Raw genomic sequence first — 14,763 nt, 5'->3', positions numbered from 1 at the left:
TTGTCCGCAGCTCCTGCAGAGCCTGCCAGGCCTCCATCCACCCCTCTTGCCTTGCCTCAGTGTTGGTGCTGCTCCACAGGGTGAGAAACCCTTCCCGGCCCCTCTGCACCCGGACATGGCTCAACCCAACCCATGAGGGCAGGTGTGAGCTGAGCAGGCCAAAGGGTGGAAGATGGGGTCGTGTCTGCCCACAGTCGGGTTTGCCCCAGGCGCTGCCTCCTGCGTCAGAGCCCCGCAGTGTCCCTGTCACCTCATCTCTAATCCTGCTCCAAGCGTGCCAAGGGCAGGGCTGGGAGCAGTTTTGAGGCTACTTCTCATGTTTCCTTGTCAACAAGGGGAGGATACAAAGTCCAGCACCCACCCCTGGGCAACAGGCACCTCGCCTCGGGAGCGCTTCGCGTAGTCCGGGGGCAAGAAGGGGCGGCCCTTTGGGGGCATCAGGTGGGGACTGGGAACCAAGGGGCTGCTGGTTTGAGCTGCTCTGGATCCCCTCGGTCCCAGCGTCCGGCGTGGTTGGGAGCTGATGGTGCACGGAGGTGAGAAGGGGGCTTGGGGACGCGGGGGGGTCACAGCAGGGACCCCAAGCGAGGGCAGAGGAGGTGCAGAGGGAAACGGGTACCGGGGATGGGCACTGGGGTCCATAGCTGGGTTGTTGGGGCCGGTGCACAGGGGATGGCTCCGGGTCGGTACCAGGGTACGTGCGGCGCTGCCCTCGGTGCGGGGTCGGTCCCGGCTCTCCGCGGCCGGGTCCCGGTGCCGGTGCCGGTGCCGGAGGCGGTGCTGGGCTGCAGGGCGGAGGGGGGGGGCGGTCCCGGTGCCGGCAGTGCCCGCTCGGCCCCGCCCCGGCGCTGCCCCGCGGGATGCGGGACCCGGCGGCCGCGGCCCTGGGGGCCGGGGAGCGGCGGCGCCGCGGGGGCTCCCGGCGCGGTGAGTGCGGCCCGGACCGGGGCAGGGATGGGGGGACCTCGGGGAGGGGGGGGGGGACCTCGGGTTTTGGGGTGCCGGGGATGGGCGTCCCCGGTGCTGAGCCCGCTCTGTGCGCAGGGAGCGAGCCGCGACCCTCCTGGTGACCCCGGGCCCCACGGTGCCCCCCGAGCATGAAGACCCTGGTGAGTACCCGCAGGGGCGGCGGGACCCGACGGCACCGGCGGGGAAGGAGCCCGGGTGAGCCGCGGACCCCGCAGGCAGCAGCGAGCCCCTGAGCGCGGCCCTCGGCCGGTGCTGCCTGCAGGAAGTGAGCTCGGTGCAGGCACCCAGCGCTCCCCCTGCGCCCCACGCCCATCGCCGTGGGGTCTGCTCCTGTGCACGGCCCCATGGAGCCCCCGGCATCCAGCGCACATGGCCGGGCCCGCAGGAACCTTCCTTCTCCCGCTCTGCTCCAGGCCCGGCTCTTCCTGTCGCTGGTGTGCGCGGCGCTGGGTGCTGTGCTCTACGTCCTGCTGTGCAACCAAGCGTGCCCGCGGGCCTGCTGCCGGCCCCCGGCACAGTGGGGCAGCCCCACAGCATCCACTGCCCCCCGCTTGCAGGGGTACAGCCGCGTCCCTGATGGGAAGGTGAGCGGGGATGGGGCAGCTCGGCCCGACCGTGCCTCAGTTTCCCCTTCCTTAATGAGGGCGGAAGGGGCTACAGGAGCCAATGGGGAGCCAATGGGTTCATCTCCCCACAGCCACTGGAGCGGGCCCTGTGCCGCCGCTGCGCCGTGGTCTCCAGCTCGGGGCAGATGCTGGGCTCACGCCTGGGCCAGGCCATCGATGGGCAGGAGTGCGTCCTGCGCATGAACCACGCGCCCACCGCCGGCTACGAGGAGGACGTGGGCAGCCGCAGCACCGTCCGCGTGGTATCGCACACCAGCGTCCCCCTGCTCCTGAGGAACCAGCGCTACTTCTTCCAGCAGTGCCAGGACACCCTGTACATCATCTGGGGGCCGGCGAGGAAGATGAGCAGGGAGAAGGGGGGTTCGACCTACCAGGCGCTGCTGAAGGTGATGCAGATGTACCCGCACCTGCAGATCTACACCCTGACCGATGAGAAGATGGCCTATTGCGACGACATCTTCCAGAATGAGACGGGCAAGAACAGGTACCACCACCTCCCACAGAGACCCCATTGGGTTCCCCCCACCATAGCGCCAGTGTCGTCCCCTCCCCATCAGACACCCGTATCCCAGCTGGGCTGGTAGCCCTACCGCACCCGCTCATCGTGGTGCTTTGCAGGATGAAGTCCGGCTCCTTCCTGAGCACGGGGTGGTTCACCATGATCCTGGCCATGGAGCTCTGCGAGCGGATCTGCGTCTTCGGCATGGTCAGCGACAGCTACTGCAGGTACGTGGGGAGCAGCGGGCGCGGGGTGACCCAGCGTCCCCCCGAGTCCCACACACACACACACACATCCCCTCGCAACAGGGAGAAGAACCACTCGAGCGTGCCCTACCACTACTTCGAGCAGGGCCAGCTGGACGAGTGCAGGATGTACCTGGTGCACGAGCGAGCCCAGCGCGCCGGGCACCGCTTCATCACCGAGAAAACCATCTTCTCCCGCTGGGCCAAGAGGAAGAACATCACCTTCACCCACCCGTCCTGGGCCAGCGGATAGGGCGTGAGCCATGGGGCGAGGCAGCATCCTGCAGTGACATGCCTTGGCTGCACCGGTGCCCCTACAGCAGCAGGGCCGGTTCCTCCAGCTGCTGGGTGGGCTGGGACCCTCCCCATGTTGGTGCACAGAGGCATGAGCTGGACCCGTAGAGCCCCACTGGCACCAAGCACCTCTCTGATGGACCCAATGCGACCGCAGAGGGTTTCCACCTGCTCTGCTGGGGTGAATATTTAATGCAGGATGGAACATTCACGCTGCTGGGCTCCAGCGTGACAGCAGCAGAGCTCGGGGCCATGAGCCTCTGACTCTCCCAGGGATGGAGCTCCTTGCCCCACTGATTCCCTGATTCCTGGTGCTTGATGGGGGAGCGCAGGGCTTCCCCATCCTGATACCTTCTGCTGCTCTGCGCCGGGGCAGGTCCCTGTGGTCCCCTGCATCCCCTTAACTGGGATGCCCTGGGGTCATACACAGCTCAGGGGGGGCTTCACGTTGCCTCGTCACAAGTGCCCTTGGATTCAGACCAAAGCAAACGTGGCCATTAAATGCAGTTTTAACTCGATGGTGCCTTGTGCTGTGCCCCTTAGGGCTGCGGGACGTGGGGACAGGGGACAGCAGCTGCTCTCCGTGCTGCCAGCATCCTGCTCCCCTGCCAGGCTATAAATAAGGTGGTGAGGGGGTAGAGCTGAGCCTGAGCACGGAGGAAGGAGCCGAAAGCCGACGGTGGAGAGCATTTAGGAACCAGCAGCTGCGTCCCAACCAGGTCCCTGCGAGATGGGCGCTGAGCTGGGGTGGATTCTGTGCTGGGTCCAGGCTGATCTTTGCCCTGCAGGGAGGGCGTTTGTGGAGGCCTGGGTCATGCCAGGACCCGGCGTGCGCGGCCCTGACCCCGGCTGCAGCTCTTGGAACCCTTAACAGATGCCACGCGTTTGGGTGGGCCTGGAGGTGTCGGGGGAGGCAGGAGGAGGGCAGAGGGAGCCGCGTTCACCCCCGTTTCAGCAGGGGTCGAGTGAGGAGCGAGTCACCTGGAGATGCTGCCAGGACAGGGAGCCACAGGCGAGGGTGAACCAAGAGCCCGTGGGGCTCTGCCCCATTGCCACACCCGCACACAGGGAAGGGCCCCGCTAGCGCAGCCGAGCCGAGATCCCCCCCCGGACAGGGCCTGCAGGTCCCGGTCAGCGCCCTCCCCGCCACACCACATCCCCGGAGCGCGATGGGGGAGGCGGCGGCATCCCAACAATGCGGCCCGGACGCCACGTGCTGCTCTGGTGCCCGCCCCGGTGCCCTCGGGGGTGGGACGGGTCAGACCGCAGGGGCGGGAGCAAGCCCCGGCCTGCACCGTCGGGGCCCGGCGCGGGGAGGGCGGCGCTAGGACCCCCGCGGAGCTCCACATCTTGGCGGGCGGCGCTAGGACCCTTGCGGCTGTCTCCGTCTCGGGCGGGCGGCGCTAGGACCCTGCGTTGGTCCTCGGTTCCGGCCCAGGCGGCAGCCGCATCAGCATCACCGGTACCGGCATCACCGGCACCGGCATCACCGGTACCGGCACCGATAGCAGCAGCATCGCGGCGCACTGCGGAGCGGAGCGGTCGGTGGATACGTTGCGTCCTCTCCGGGCCCGTTTAGCCGGTGCAGGGGTGGAACGGCTCCGGTGCACGGTAAATTGGGGGGGGGGGGGGGGTATGGAGGGCGGACGGGCCCCGGTCTGCGCGGTTCCTGCAAAGCGGGACTGCCGGGGGACGGCTGCACCCTTGGGTGCGGGGATGTGGGGGGAGCACTGGGAAGCGGGGGAGGATTCGCATTCCGGGGCGGGTTTTCCCTTCCCGGGCATCAGCAGGGATCGCATCCGGGGCTGGGGGATCCGTGCACGTTGTGAGTGCAGCGGGGTTTGCACCGCGCGGGAGCGGGTCTGGATCAGCCCTTTCCCGGCAGAGCCGCGATGTGAGCCCGGGGCAGCGGTGGAACCGGACCTCCCCCTGCCCGCAACATCCCGCATCCCCTGCGGGGCCCGAGGAGGAGATGACGCCCCCCCCGCGCCGTGCGCTGCCCGCCGCAGATGAGACCCCTCGACCAAGTAAGGCCCGATGTGGGGTCCCCGATGTGGGGTCCCCCATGGCCAGAGCACTGCGGAGATGCAGGTGCAGGGGCCCCGGTGCTGCCCCCTGCAACCTGTGCACGTCGGGGCTCCTCTGCACCCGCACGCCAAGGCTGTCCCCGGTTGGAACCTTCCCGTCCATCCACAGCGGCCCTGAGAGCCCTGCGGGGCCCCTGGGGTTGGAGCCAGGAGCTGCTGCATCATTTTCCATCCCTGCTCCCCCCCCCCCCCCCCCCAGGGCAATTACTGAAGAGGCTTCAATTTGGTTTTAATTCCTCATTGCTCCCAGCAGCTGTGCCTCAGTAACCAGGACCTGACAGGATAAACTGGGTCAGTCCATTGCTGCGAGCTCGGGCGAGGGGAGGTTGGAGCAGGACCCCCCCCAGGGGTGAGCACCCTGGGGCTGGAGAGGTCGCTGCTGGCTCTGTTTGGATTGAGCCCATGCGTGAGCTGGGCTGGGCAGGTCTCAGTTCCTCCCCACCGCGGTCTGAGACTCCCTGGTGCTTGGTTTAATGGGATTTACCACGCAAGCACCGGGTTTACCCACGCTGACCCATGGGTTTGAGTGGCTTCGGGCCTGCCGGCGGGGGATAATCCATCCCTGGATCCCAGCCCGCTGCAGGGATCTCCCTGGCATGAGCTGTGGCCACGCTGAGCTCCTCCACACCACTGATCCCATTGGCATTCCCTTCCCCATATCAGTGCTGGGGTGTCCCACTGGGTACCCATCGCGGGCTGCTTGGTGGCTCATCCCGTACCCCCGCCGTCCCAAGCGAGGTGGCAAGTGGCCAGTGCAGGGGGTGACCGTGTGCCTTGCAGGTGCTCGTGGGACACTGGCGGTCGCAGTGCACTGAGGTCGGCACAAAGACATGAGTGGCAGCACGGTGAGTGCCGGAGCATGTCCCTATGGACACCGGGAGTCTCCCTGCGGACACTGGAGGTGCCGCGGGGAGCGGGGCTGGGGGCAGCGGCTGATGCTCTCCCCCTGCCCGCAGAGCCATCGCGCCGCCGCCCTGGGGGTCCTCTTTGCCCTGATCATGTTGCTGATCATCTACAGCTCCGGCAATGGGAGCGAGGTGTTCCCCTACAGCCGCCTGCGGGGCAGAGCCCGCCGGCCCCCTGACCTCAAGAAGTGGGGGGTGAAAAGCGGGTACCTGCCCGTGTGTGGGAACAAGGTACGAGCTGCGGGGCAGGGTGACATCCACAGCGATGCCTTGCCCCCTGCCCAGCTCCATCCCTCCCTGCTGGGCTGTGCTGACACCCGGTGTTTGTCATCACCAGACCCTCGCTGCCCGCTGCCGCCAGTGCGTCATCGTCACCAGCTCCAGCCACCTCCTGGGTACCCGCCTGGGCACGGCCATCGATGGGGCCGAATGCACCATCCGCATGAACGACGCTCCCACCACCGGCTACGAGGCCGATGTGGGCAACAAGACCACCTTCCGCGTGGTGGCCCACTCCAGCCTCTACCGCGTGCTCAAGCGGCCCCAGGAGTTCGTCAACAAGACCCCCGAGACCATCTTCATCTTCTGGGGGCCGCCCGCCAAGATGCAGAAGAGCCTCCTGAAGATCATCCAGCGCGTCAGCACCTCCTTCCCCAACATGACCGCCTACGTGGTCTCCCCCGGCCGCATGAAGCAGTTCGATGAGCTGTTCCGGGGGGAGACAGGGAAGGACAGGTACCTCGGAGCCACCTCCGGCGCCGCATCCCCACTTTTAGCATGTCCCCGGGGTGGAGCTGGCTCTTGGGGCTGCTCCACGGGGTTGGGGCAAGTTGGGGTCTGTATCCCCATCACCTCCCCGCTGTTGTCCCCATGGTGCTTGTGCCCCCCCCCCAGGGAGAAGTCGCGGTCGTGGCTGAGCACGGGCTGGTTCACCATGGTGATCGCGGTGGAGCTCTGCGATGCCGTCCATGTCTACGGCATGGTGCCACCCAACTACTGCGGGTGAGGAGACCCCCGAGCCCTTATCCCAGCCCCGTGTCCCCACCGTGGGGCTCACCCCATGCTTTTCCCCCCTCCTTCCAACCCGCAGCCGTCGGCCCCCGCCGCGCCGCCTGCCCTACCACTACTATGAGCCGAAGGGCCCCGATGAGTGCACGACCTACATCCACAACGAGCGGAGCCGCAAGGGCAACCACCACCGCTTCATCACCGAGAAGAGGGTCTTCTCCAGCTGGGCCGGCCTCTACAACATCACTTTCTCCCACCCCACGTGGCCCTAGGGGCTGCCTCTGGAGCTGGGATGGATGAGGGTTCCCCTGCATCCCGTTTGGAGCAGTTGGAGCCAGGCATCGGGTGCCTCTTAAGGGGCCGTTGCCTCTGTTCACGGTGGCTCCTCGCACTGGGATGTGTTGGGGTTTGAGCTGGGTTTTGGGGTGAGTGCGGGGTTTGGGGTGTTCCCCCCCCCATGGACATGGAGGTGAGATCCTGCCTGGTCCTGTGAGAACACAGGAGGGGTTTGAGGTCCCTTTGGGGCTGCATCACTTTAGGGGCCACCACAGAGACTGTTTCAAGGGGGACGGGACCCTCTTGATGCTCAGCCCCTCTCTGCCACCCCCATCACCCCAGTCCTGTTCCACCACATCCTCCCCTCAGCAGCACCCCGCAGTTTTCAATGGGACCCTGTGGGGGTGACACTGCCACCATGGGTGCCCCAGCACCCCACAGCCACCCCCCAGAACTGCTGTGCCCCACACTGCCAAAACCTTTTCTATTGGAGCAATGGGATTTGGGGGGGGGGGGGTGTGTTTTGTTCCTCTTCATCCCAGGGTTTGTATTTGGGGTTCCCAGCCAAAGGAGTGAGCAGGGTCCTCATTGTTTAATAACCCTTTGGAAGTGGCACAGGGTGCAGCACCCTCAGCACCCCCAGCCAGAGGAGGATTTGTTCATTTCCCATCAGCAGAGCACTGAGTGGAAAGCAGCTCGATGCAGCGAGCTTGGGTGCTGTGCTCTGTGCCCCGGGTTCCCCTTGGCTGTGCCCCATCTGCGCTGGGGCTTTGGCGGACGCGGTGCCAGGGGAAGCCGTTCGGCACCCGTGTTTTGTAGGGGTTTGTACAGGAATAAACATCGCTGCAGTCTCTTGCCTTGGGCCCTGGCTCCGGGATGGGTGTTTGGGGCTGGGCAGTTGGGTGCTGGTGGGGCCGTCACAGGGGTCCTCAGACCCCCAACCCACAGCGATGCTGGCTCTGGGCACTTGGGAGGGTGCAGGAATGAGACCCATAGGGACCCATGTCCAGCGTCCAGCTGACCCCAGCTATGAGCCATCCATTCCAGTGCCCTGCCTGGAGCGGGGGGCGGCTGAGATCCCCCCAACTCGTGTCACACCCCAGCGAGGGGGTGCAGGGGGTCTCTGCAGCCATGGAGGAGGAGGAGGATGAAGAAAGGCAAGTAAGGGCACTGCACCCCTGGGGCTCCCCTTCTCATTGGCAGGATGCGGGTGGTAACCAGGGTGCTGTGGCGGGATGGGGACCAGGATAGGGATGAGGTGCCAGAAGAGGCACAGGATGGACCCCGGCGATGCCCCAGTGTCCCCAAACCCACCGGGGTCGATGTTTCCCCCCGCAGATGGGGAAACTGAGGCATTGGGGGGGGGGTCTGCGCATCACAGCCCCCGGTGCTGCAGGTCCGCACCCCTTCCCATAGCCCCCTATAGCCCCCCATAGCCCCCGCTGGCCGCTGTCGGACCCCGAGGACCGCATCAATGCCGCGGGAGAGGGAGGGGGGGGCCCGGCTCTGCCCGTCGCTGCCCGCGGCTGCCCGGGCCCGCTCCCGGCGTGCAGCGCGGCGCCGCGGTCTATATATAGCGGTACCGGAGCCGGCAGGACCGGAGCCGCTGCCCCCGCCCGGCCCCGCAGAGGTCAGTGCGTGCCCCCCATCCCCGGACCCGAGCCTGCCATGGGGGGGGGGCACTGCGGCACCCGCGCTAGAGCGGGCCCCGGTGCCCGGGGATGCTGTGCCCGGACGGGACCTGCCCCCGGGAGGGGGTTGCAGGAACGGGGGGGGCAGCGCAGGGGATGCTGGGGGGTTGCATGGGTGCGGGGGGGGGCTTGCATGGGTGCTGGAGCTATTGCTTGGATGGGGAGGCTTGCATGGGTGCTGGAGGTATTGCATGGGTGCTGGGGGGACTTGCATGGGTGCTGGAGCCATTGCATGGGTGCTGGGGGGGGCTTGCATGGGTGCTGGGGGGGCTTGCATGGGTGCGGGGGGGGCTTGCATGGGTGCTGGAGGTATTGCATGGGTGCTGGGGGGACTTGCATGGGTGCTGGAGCCATTGCATGGGTGCTGGGGGGGGCTTGCATGGGTGCTGGGGGGGCTTGCATGGGTGCTGGGGGGGGCTTGCATGGGTGCTGGAGCCATTGCATGGGTGCTGGGGGGGGCTTGCATGGGTGCTGGAGGCATTGCATGGGTGCTGGGGGGCTTGCATGGGTGCTGGAGCTATTGCTTGGATGGGGGGCTTGCATGGGTGCTGGAGGCATTGCATGGGTGCGGGGGGGCTTGCATGGGTGCTGGAGCTATTGCTTGGATGGGGGGGCTTGCATGGGTGCTGGGGGGGGCTTGCATGGGTGCTGGGGGGCTTGCATGGGTGCTGGAGCTATTGCTTGGATGGGGGGGCTTGCATGGGTGCTGGAGCCATTGCATGGGTGCTGGAGCCATTGCATGGGTGCGGGGGGGGCTTGCATGGGTGCTGGAGCCATTGCATGGGTGCTGGGGGGGGCTTGCATGGGTGCTGGGGGGCTTGCATGGGTGCTGGAGGTATTGCATGGGTGCTGGGGGGCTTGCATGGGTGCTGGAGGTATTGCTTGGATGGGGGGGGCTTGCATGGGTGCTGGAGGTATTGCATGGGTGCTGGAGGTATTGCATGGGTGCAGGGGGGCTTCAGTGGGTGCTGGAGCTATTGCTTGGATGGTGGTGGGGCTTTCAAGGGTGCTGGAGCCATTGCATGGTGCTGGAGGGGCTTTCAGGGGTGCTGGAAGGCTTGCACAGGTGCTGGGGGTCTTGTATGGGTATTGGGGTCTAATAAGGGTGCTGGGTCTATTGCATGGGTGCTGAGGGCTTGCATGGGTGCTGGAGCAGCCCAGTCCTGGGCCTTGGGGTCCCAGGGAGGCAGGAGCTGGGTGCTGATGGGAGGGGGTGGGTGCTGGGTGTGAGGCAGGGCTGTGTTGGAGCTGGTGTTGGGCTGAGATTGATGGGAGCACCCCGGGGTGCCTCCTGCAATGGGCTGTGTTGGGGTGTCCTGGGCCGTGTTTCACACCCCCATCCAGACCCCCCCGGCCCAGCACCTATTCGGGACCACATCACCCTCACCCTGCACCCATGGGCTCAGCGCCGCGCTGGATCAAGCCCTGAGCCGCCACTGAGCACCAGGGCTGCCCCCAGCCCCTATGGCCCCACCAAGGTCGGTGCTCAGCACCCTCCACAATAGGGAACCCCGGGGGTCCTGCACCCCCCCCAGCCCCATGCCAGGGCCCGCAGCGGGACGTGACCCGGTGCCGGTTTCATCCCGGCCATACTTAGCCTCTGCCCTTTCCCGCTGTAAGATGACCTTGTTGGGCTGCCCGATCCCAGCTCCTCATCCAGCCGGTTTGGGGTGACGCTGTGGCCAAGCAGGCCGGGTGCCGCGGGGCTGGGTGCGGGCAGGCAGGGTGGCCACCCCCCTGTCCGAGGTGATGGGGTGCAATGGGGCACTTCCAGACACCCCCCCCCCCATAGAAACCATTGCTCTGGGGGGGTGCTGTGTCCATCACTCGTGTCCTGGTGATGCCGGGGAGCCCAGGTGGGGTCCTGGGCGCTCTGGGCCCTGGGATGCGGTCAGGGCAGGGGAGGAAGCCGGTAACGTCACCGCGCGTCAGCCGGCACAGGGAAGCCCTCACCGCAGCCGGATGCGGCAGGTGCCGGGAGCCAGGTAGGTGATGGATGTGGGAGCAGAGCTCCCTGTCTGCGGGCGAAGGCTGAGGTCAGGGCACCCTCCCTGCTGGTGCTGGGGCAGAAAACCTGGCCCCCACCTTGGCCGTGGAGCTGGGCAGCAGGGTGGCAGGGAAAGGAGACCCCTGGTCTCCCTAGATGGGGACCTGCGTGTCCCCAGTGCTCTGAGTTGCTCATCCTCCTCTTCTTCCCTTGCAGCCTGAAGTGCTCCTGTGCCTGGACCACAACAGCATGTCGACAGGTGAGTGACTGTCGCCTCTGCATCCTTCCCCTCTGTATCCATCTGCTTTACATCTGTCCTCTCCAACCCCTGTTGCATCCGTCCCTTTGTCCCCACCGTCGCCTTTACTGCCATCCCCCTGCCTCCGTTCCCTTGGTCCCTCCTGCATCCATCTCCTCGGTACCCTCCTGCATCCACCCGCCCTGCATCCATCCCCTCGGTCCCTCTTGCATCCATCCCCTCAGTCCCTCTTGCATCCATCCCTCGGTTCCTCTTGCATCCATCCCCTCTGCATGCCCACATCCCCCTGTATCCATCCCCTCCACCTCCCAGGTATTCGCTCCCTCTACCCACATCTCTTCAATCCCCTTTGAGCCCATCCCATTTGTCCCTTTCACCCCTCCCTTATACCCTTCCCTGTGTCCCCTCCTTGCCTCCCTCCCCTCTGTCCACCCCACGTCCCTCCAGCCCTCTACGTGCCCCACATCCCCTCAGTATGTCCCTGCCAGCCACTTGGCTCGGTCCCCAGCCCCGGGGAGCGCCGGGTGCCGGAGGAGCTGTAATTCCATCCGCCTGTAATCAGGAGATGGGAAAGTGTCCCCAAAGTGTCTCGCCTTTATTTTTAGCCCTGCCTCCCCCTGGCATCGCCCTGCACCCTGGCCAGGTCCTGCAGGAGGTGGAGCCCTGCTCCTGGGTGCTGGCAGGGGACAAGGGTGGGTTTGTGCCACAAGGTCCGTGGACCAGTGATGGGGGTCAGGGGCTGTTGGGAGGTGGCCGTGCCAAGCCCCACATTGGGTGACAACCTGGCCACAGGGATGGATGTGGCCATCCCTACCCACGGTGGAGCTGTGCCCGGTGACCGTCTCCAGGGTACCAAGCAGCAGTGGGATTCCAGCCCTGTGGCCACAGCACCACTGGGTCTTTGTGGTCAGCCATGGTCTGCTCAGGTGATGAGGACAAGGGGGACACCCAGTGGTTGCCCTCCACCTTCCCTGCACTTTGGGCTCAGTCCCCTCCATGCCTAGGGATGCCTGTCCTGGATCTGGCACCCCCAGGGACACCGCGCTCCCCAGTGGCCTTTCTGGCTTTTGAGAGCCCTTTTTATCCCTTTGTCTCCTCCAGAAAAGCTCAAGAACCACAAAATCATCTTCGTGGTGGGTAAGTTTGTGCCCAGGCCCTGTCGCTGGGGCCATGGTGGGTCAGGGTTGCTGGGACTGGGAGGGCACCTCTGGCTGGTCATGGTGTGGCAGCATCTGGGGTGATGTGACAGTAAACATCTGGGGGGTGATGTCCTGAGTGCCAGCAGGCAGTGGTGACATCCTCGATGCCAATGGGATGGTGATGGCCAAGTGCCAATGGGACAGTGATGTCCTGGGTCTTGCATGAGCTGGTGATGTCCTGTGTGCTGATGGGGTTGTGATACCCTGGGTATTACTGGGACAGTGATGCCCTGGGTGATGCCCTGGGTGCTATCAGGGTGGTGGTACCCACATTGCCAGCAGCCCGTGCCAACCCCAAGCGCTTGGCATCCTCCATCCCAGGAGCAGTTCTCTTCATCCATCTGATGCTGGCCTTGGGATGCTCATCTCGCCCATCTCATCAGGCTATGCCACTGCCTCCATGTACCACTGCAGCCCCTTACCCACGGCTCGGGGCACGTGTGGCCCTTGTGTGACTTGCAGGTGGCCCTGGCTCAGGGAAGGGGACCCAGTGTGAGAAGATCGTGCAGAAGTATGGCTATACCCACCTCTCCACGGGGGACCTGCTGCGGGCAGAGGTCAGCTCAGGCTCGGAGCGGGGCAAGACGCTGAAGGCCATCATGGAGAAGGGCGAGCTGGTGCCCCTGGTGAGTCGTGGTGGGACTCACAGGCAGGGGTGGCTTTGGGGACACCAGATACCATGGTAATGGTCAGCTCATGGCCATGGGGTACCTCTGTCTGTGCTGCCACAGGGGTTTGCAGCAGGGATTGGGGTTTCTGGGTGCAGGGTGTGTTGTCCCATGTCTGCTCTGTCCTCCCCTCCCCAGGACACGGTGCTGGACATGCTGAGGGATGCCATGGTGGCCAAAGCAGACGTGTCCAAGGGCTTCCTCATCGATGGGTACCCCCGCGAGGTGAAGCAGGGAGAGGAGTTTGAGAAGAAGGTGAGGGCTGGTGGCATGGAAGAGGGGCTCCATCCAATAGGAGCCTGGCCTGTCCATCCCAGTGAAGATCCCACCCCATCCCAACAGGGTCTAAACTGGGCACCCTGCCTTGGGGACACTACACCAGGGTGCAGTGCATGGGGGACATAGCTCAAGGGTGTCCTTGGGTTGACAGTGCTGGCATGATGGTGATGGCAGACATCCAATGCTTGGCTATGGTGTCCCTTTTCCCCCCTCTGCATGGATCTGGAGGCCACCAGGACACCAGAATGATGTCCCCATAGACCCACGCCAAGGAGGCAGAGGATGGGGAGGGGGACACACGTTTGTGACCCCATTCTCCCCACAACCACCTCCCAAAGCAGACCCACGGTGACACCCGTGTGCTCTGTGCTCGCAGATCGCCCCCCCCACGCTGCTGCTCTACGTGGACGCAGGGAAGGAGACGATGGTGAAACGCCTGCTGAAGCGGGGCGAGACCAGCGGGCGGGTGGATGACAACGAGGAGACCATCAAGAAGCGTTTAGAGACCTACTACAAGGCCACCGAGCCCGTCATCACCTTCTACAAGGGCAGAGGCATCGTCCGCCAGGTAAGCGGGGATGCGGCTGATGCCAGCACCCTCCAGCCCTATGGGCGCGTGTGTGGTCCCTGGGGAGGGGAAGCGACGGATGGGGATGATGAGGAAAACCCAATCCTGGCTCATTTGGGGCGGGCTTGACCCCCTCCACGCATGGCCCCGCACCCTGAATCAGCCCCACTCTCCCCACCCACGGCCACATCCATCCCTGGAAGAGCTCCTCTCGCTGGCGGTTGCCCCCATCTCTGACCCCCTCCATACCCAGCTCAACGCCGAGGGCTCTGTGGACGAGGTCTTCCAGCAGGTCTGCTCCCACCTCGACGCCCTGTAGCCGAGCCCCTGGCCCCGTTCCCCCCCCGGCACGCTCCGGCAGAGACAGCGGAAGCGCCTTTATCCTGTTTTCGAGGCCGGAGCCGCGCGGAGGAAATTTCAAGGACATTGTGTTTGGCTCTTTCCCGTCTCTCCCCAGTAAAGTTCCCTGTAATGAGCCCAGACTTTATCTTTTTCTTCTGGCGCAGGAAATGAGTTTTTCTTTCCAGAGGTTGTTTTTTTTTTCCCTTCTCCCCCCCTTGTCCTCCCCCCAACCCCTCTGGAGCTGATTAAGGGCAGGAAGCGGGTGTTTATCCCACCGGGGGCAGCGGGATGCTGTGCTTGGAGGAAGGGAGGGAGCATCCCGGCCGCTTGCCCCAGCTTCCCAATCCATGGCCTGTGGGGAGCACGGGGCCACGTCCCATAGCTGGGCCCGCTCACCCCGATCCTGTCCCACTGCTGGACCTCCCTGTGCTCTGTGCGTGTGTCCCTGGGGCTGCAGGCCCCGTCTGAGCCATATCCTGCACACTCATCCCTATTCCCCGTGGCTCTGCCAGCACTGGGATAGCAAATTCAGGCCCAGCCGTGATGGGATGGGGAATTCCATCACTTTCATGCCTTGGCATTTCCTGGTTTCTTTTGGCTGTCAGGGTTTTTTGGGGTACAGGGTGGCTGCAGTGTGGTGTTTTGGGGTAGCATAATGCCATGGAGTGGGATGCTCCTTGCCGCTGGTACCCACTGCCATCAGTGCCACCTCTGAGCCAAGGATGCAGGCTTGTCCCCAGGGGCTGAGGGACCCACTGGGGGCACCCAGCTATGCCCAGCCACCAGGCTGGGTGTGGGATAGGGTGAGGGTACTTAGGGGAAATGAATTGCACCTCCAGGTGCTGGTTTGGGGGACTTGGA

General features: G+C 65.2%; 3 protein-coding genes across 6 annotated transcripts; all 3 read left to right on the top strand.

Moving 5' to 3' along the window:
* The first annotated feature begins 416 nt into the window (after positions 1-416).
* Positions 417-3,151, top strand: ST6GALNAC4 (ST6 N-acetylgalactosaminide alpha-2,6-sialyltransferase 4). Of its 3 annotated transcripts, XM_061476613.1 has the most exons (6): positions 417-536; positions 1,045-1,109; positions 1,383-1,553; positions 1,667-2,079; positions 2,214-2,321; positions 2,403-3,151. In XM_061476613.1, the coding sequence occupies exons 2-6, from the start codon at positions 1,098-1,100 to the stop codon at positions 2,590-2,592; spliced, it is 894 nt and encodes a 297-aa protein (XP_061332597.1). In that variant the 5' UTR covers positions 417-536; positions 1,045-1,097; the 3' UTR covers positions 2,593-3,151. The 3 variants fall into 3 exon arrangements, with proteins under 3 accessions (XP_061332597.1, XP_061332599.1, XP_061332598.1); XM_061476615.1 differs by lacking the exon at positions 417-536 and having other exon boundaries at positions 1,039-1,109; positions 2,446-3,151; XM_061476614.1 differs by lacking the exon at positions 417-536 and having other exon boundaries at positions 1,039-1,109; positions 2,410-3,151.
* A 767-nt stretch (positions 3,152-3,918) lies between these two features.
* Positions 3,919-7,771, top strand: ST6GALNAC6 (ST6 N-acetylgalactosaminide alpha-2,6-sialyltransferase 6). Its single transcript, XM_061476601.1, has 7 exons — positions 3,919-4,174; positions 4,519-4,660; positions 5,501-5,565; positions 5,677-5,856; positions 5,963-6,360; positions 6,520-6,627; positions 6,716-7,771. Exons 3-7 carry the CDS (start codon positions 5,551-5,553, stop codon positions 6,903-6,905), a joined length of 891 nt encoding a protein of 296 aa, XP_061332585.1. The 5' UTR covers positions 3,919-4,174; positions 4,519-4,660; positions 5,501-5,550; the 3' UTR covers positions 6,906-7,771.
* A 698-nt stretch (positions 7,772-8,469) lies between these two features.
* AK1 (adenylate kinase 1) lies at positions 8,470-14,035 on the top strand. Of its 2 annotated transcripts, none has more exons than XM_061477086.1 (7): positions 8,470-8,539; positions 10,804-10,846; positions 11,948-11,983; positions 12,508-12,671; positions 12,852-12,968; positions 13,369-13,560; positions 13,814-14,035. In XM_061477086.1, the coding sequence occupies exons 2-7, from the start codon at positions 10,837-10,839 to the stop codon at positions 13,877-13,879; spliced, it is 585 nt and encodes a 194-aa protein (XP_061333070.1). In that variant the 5' UTR covers positions 8,470-8,539; positions 10,804-10,836; the 3' UTR covers positions 13,880-14,035. The 2 variants fall into 2 exon arrangements, with proteins under 2 accessions (XP_061333070.1, XP_061333071.1); XM_061477087.1 differs by lacking the exon at positions 8,470-8,539 and adding an exon at positions 10,449-10,585.
* Positions 14,036-14,763: the final 728 nt, after the last annotated feature.

Source organism: Pezoporus flaviventris, unplaced genomic scaffold, assembly GCF_033815535.1.
Source record: "Pezoporus flaviventris isolate CSIRO_AGI_PZ_B2104156 unplaced genomic scaffold, CSIRO_AGI_Pfla_v1 ptg000097l, whole genome shotgun sequence".
Lineage (NCBI taxonomy): Eukaryota > Metazoa > Chordata > Aves > Psittaciformes > Psittacidae > Pezoporus > Pezoporus flaviventris.
Note: the sequence above shows the minus strand (reverse complement) of the source record. Positions and strands in the feature narration are given on the sequence as shown.

Excerpts from the sequence above, each read along its gene's own strand:
- AK1 (XM_061477086.1), top strand. Across the intron at positions 12,969-13,368 it reads GAGAGGAGTTTGAGAAGAAG|ATCGCCCCCCCCACGCTGCT; the intron begins GTGAGGGCTGGT and ends CTGTGCTCGCAG. Across the intron at positions 13,561-13,813 it reads GCAGAGGCATCGTCCGCCAG|CTCAACGCCGAGGGCTCTGT; the intron begins GTAAGCGGGGAT and ends CTCCATACCCAG.
- ST6GALNAC4 (XM_061476613.1), top strand. Across the intron at positions 2,080-2,213 it reads AATGAGACGGGCAAGAACAG|GATGAAGTCCGGCTCCTTCC; the intron begins GTACCACCACCT and ends GGTGCTTTGCAG. Across the intron at positions 2,322-2,402 it reads GTCAGCGACAGCTACTGCAG|GGAGAAGAACCACTCGAGCG; the intron begins GTACGTGGGGAG and ends CCCTCGCAACAG.
- ST6GALNAC6 (XM_061476601.1), top strand. Across the intron at positions 6,361-6,519 it reads GGGGAGACAGGGAAGGACAG|GGAGAAGTCGCGGTCGTGGC; the intron begins GTACCTCGGAGC and ends CCCCCCCCCCAG. Across the intron at positions 6,628-6,715 it reads GTGCCACCCAACTACTGCGG|CCGTCGGCCCCCGCCGCGCC; the intron begins GTGAGGAGACCC and ends TCCAACCCGCAG.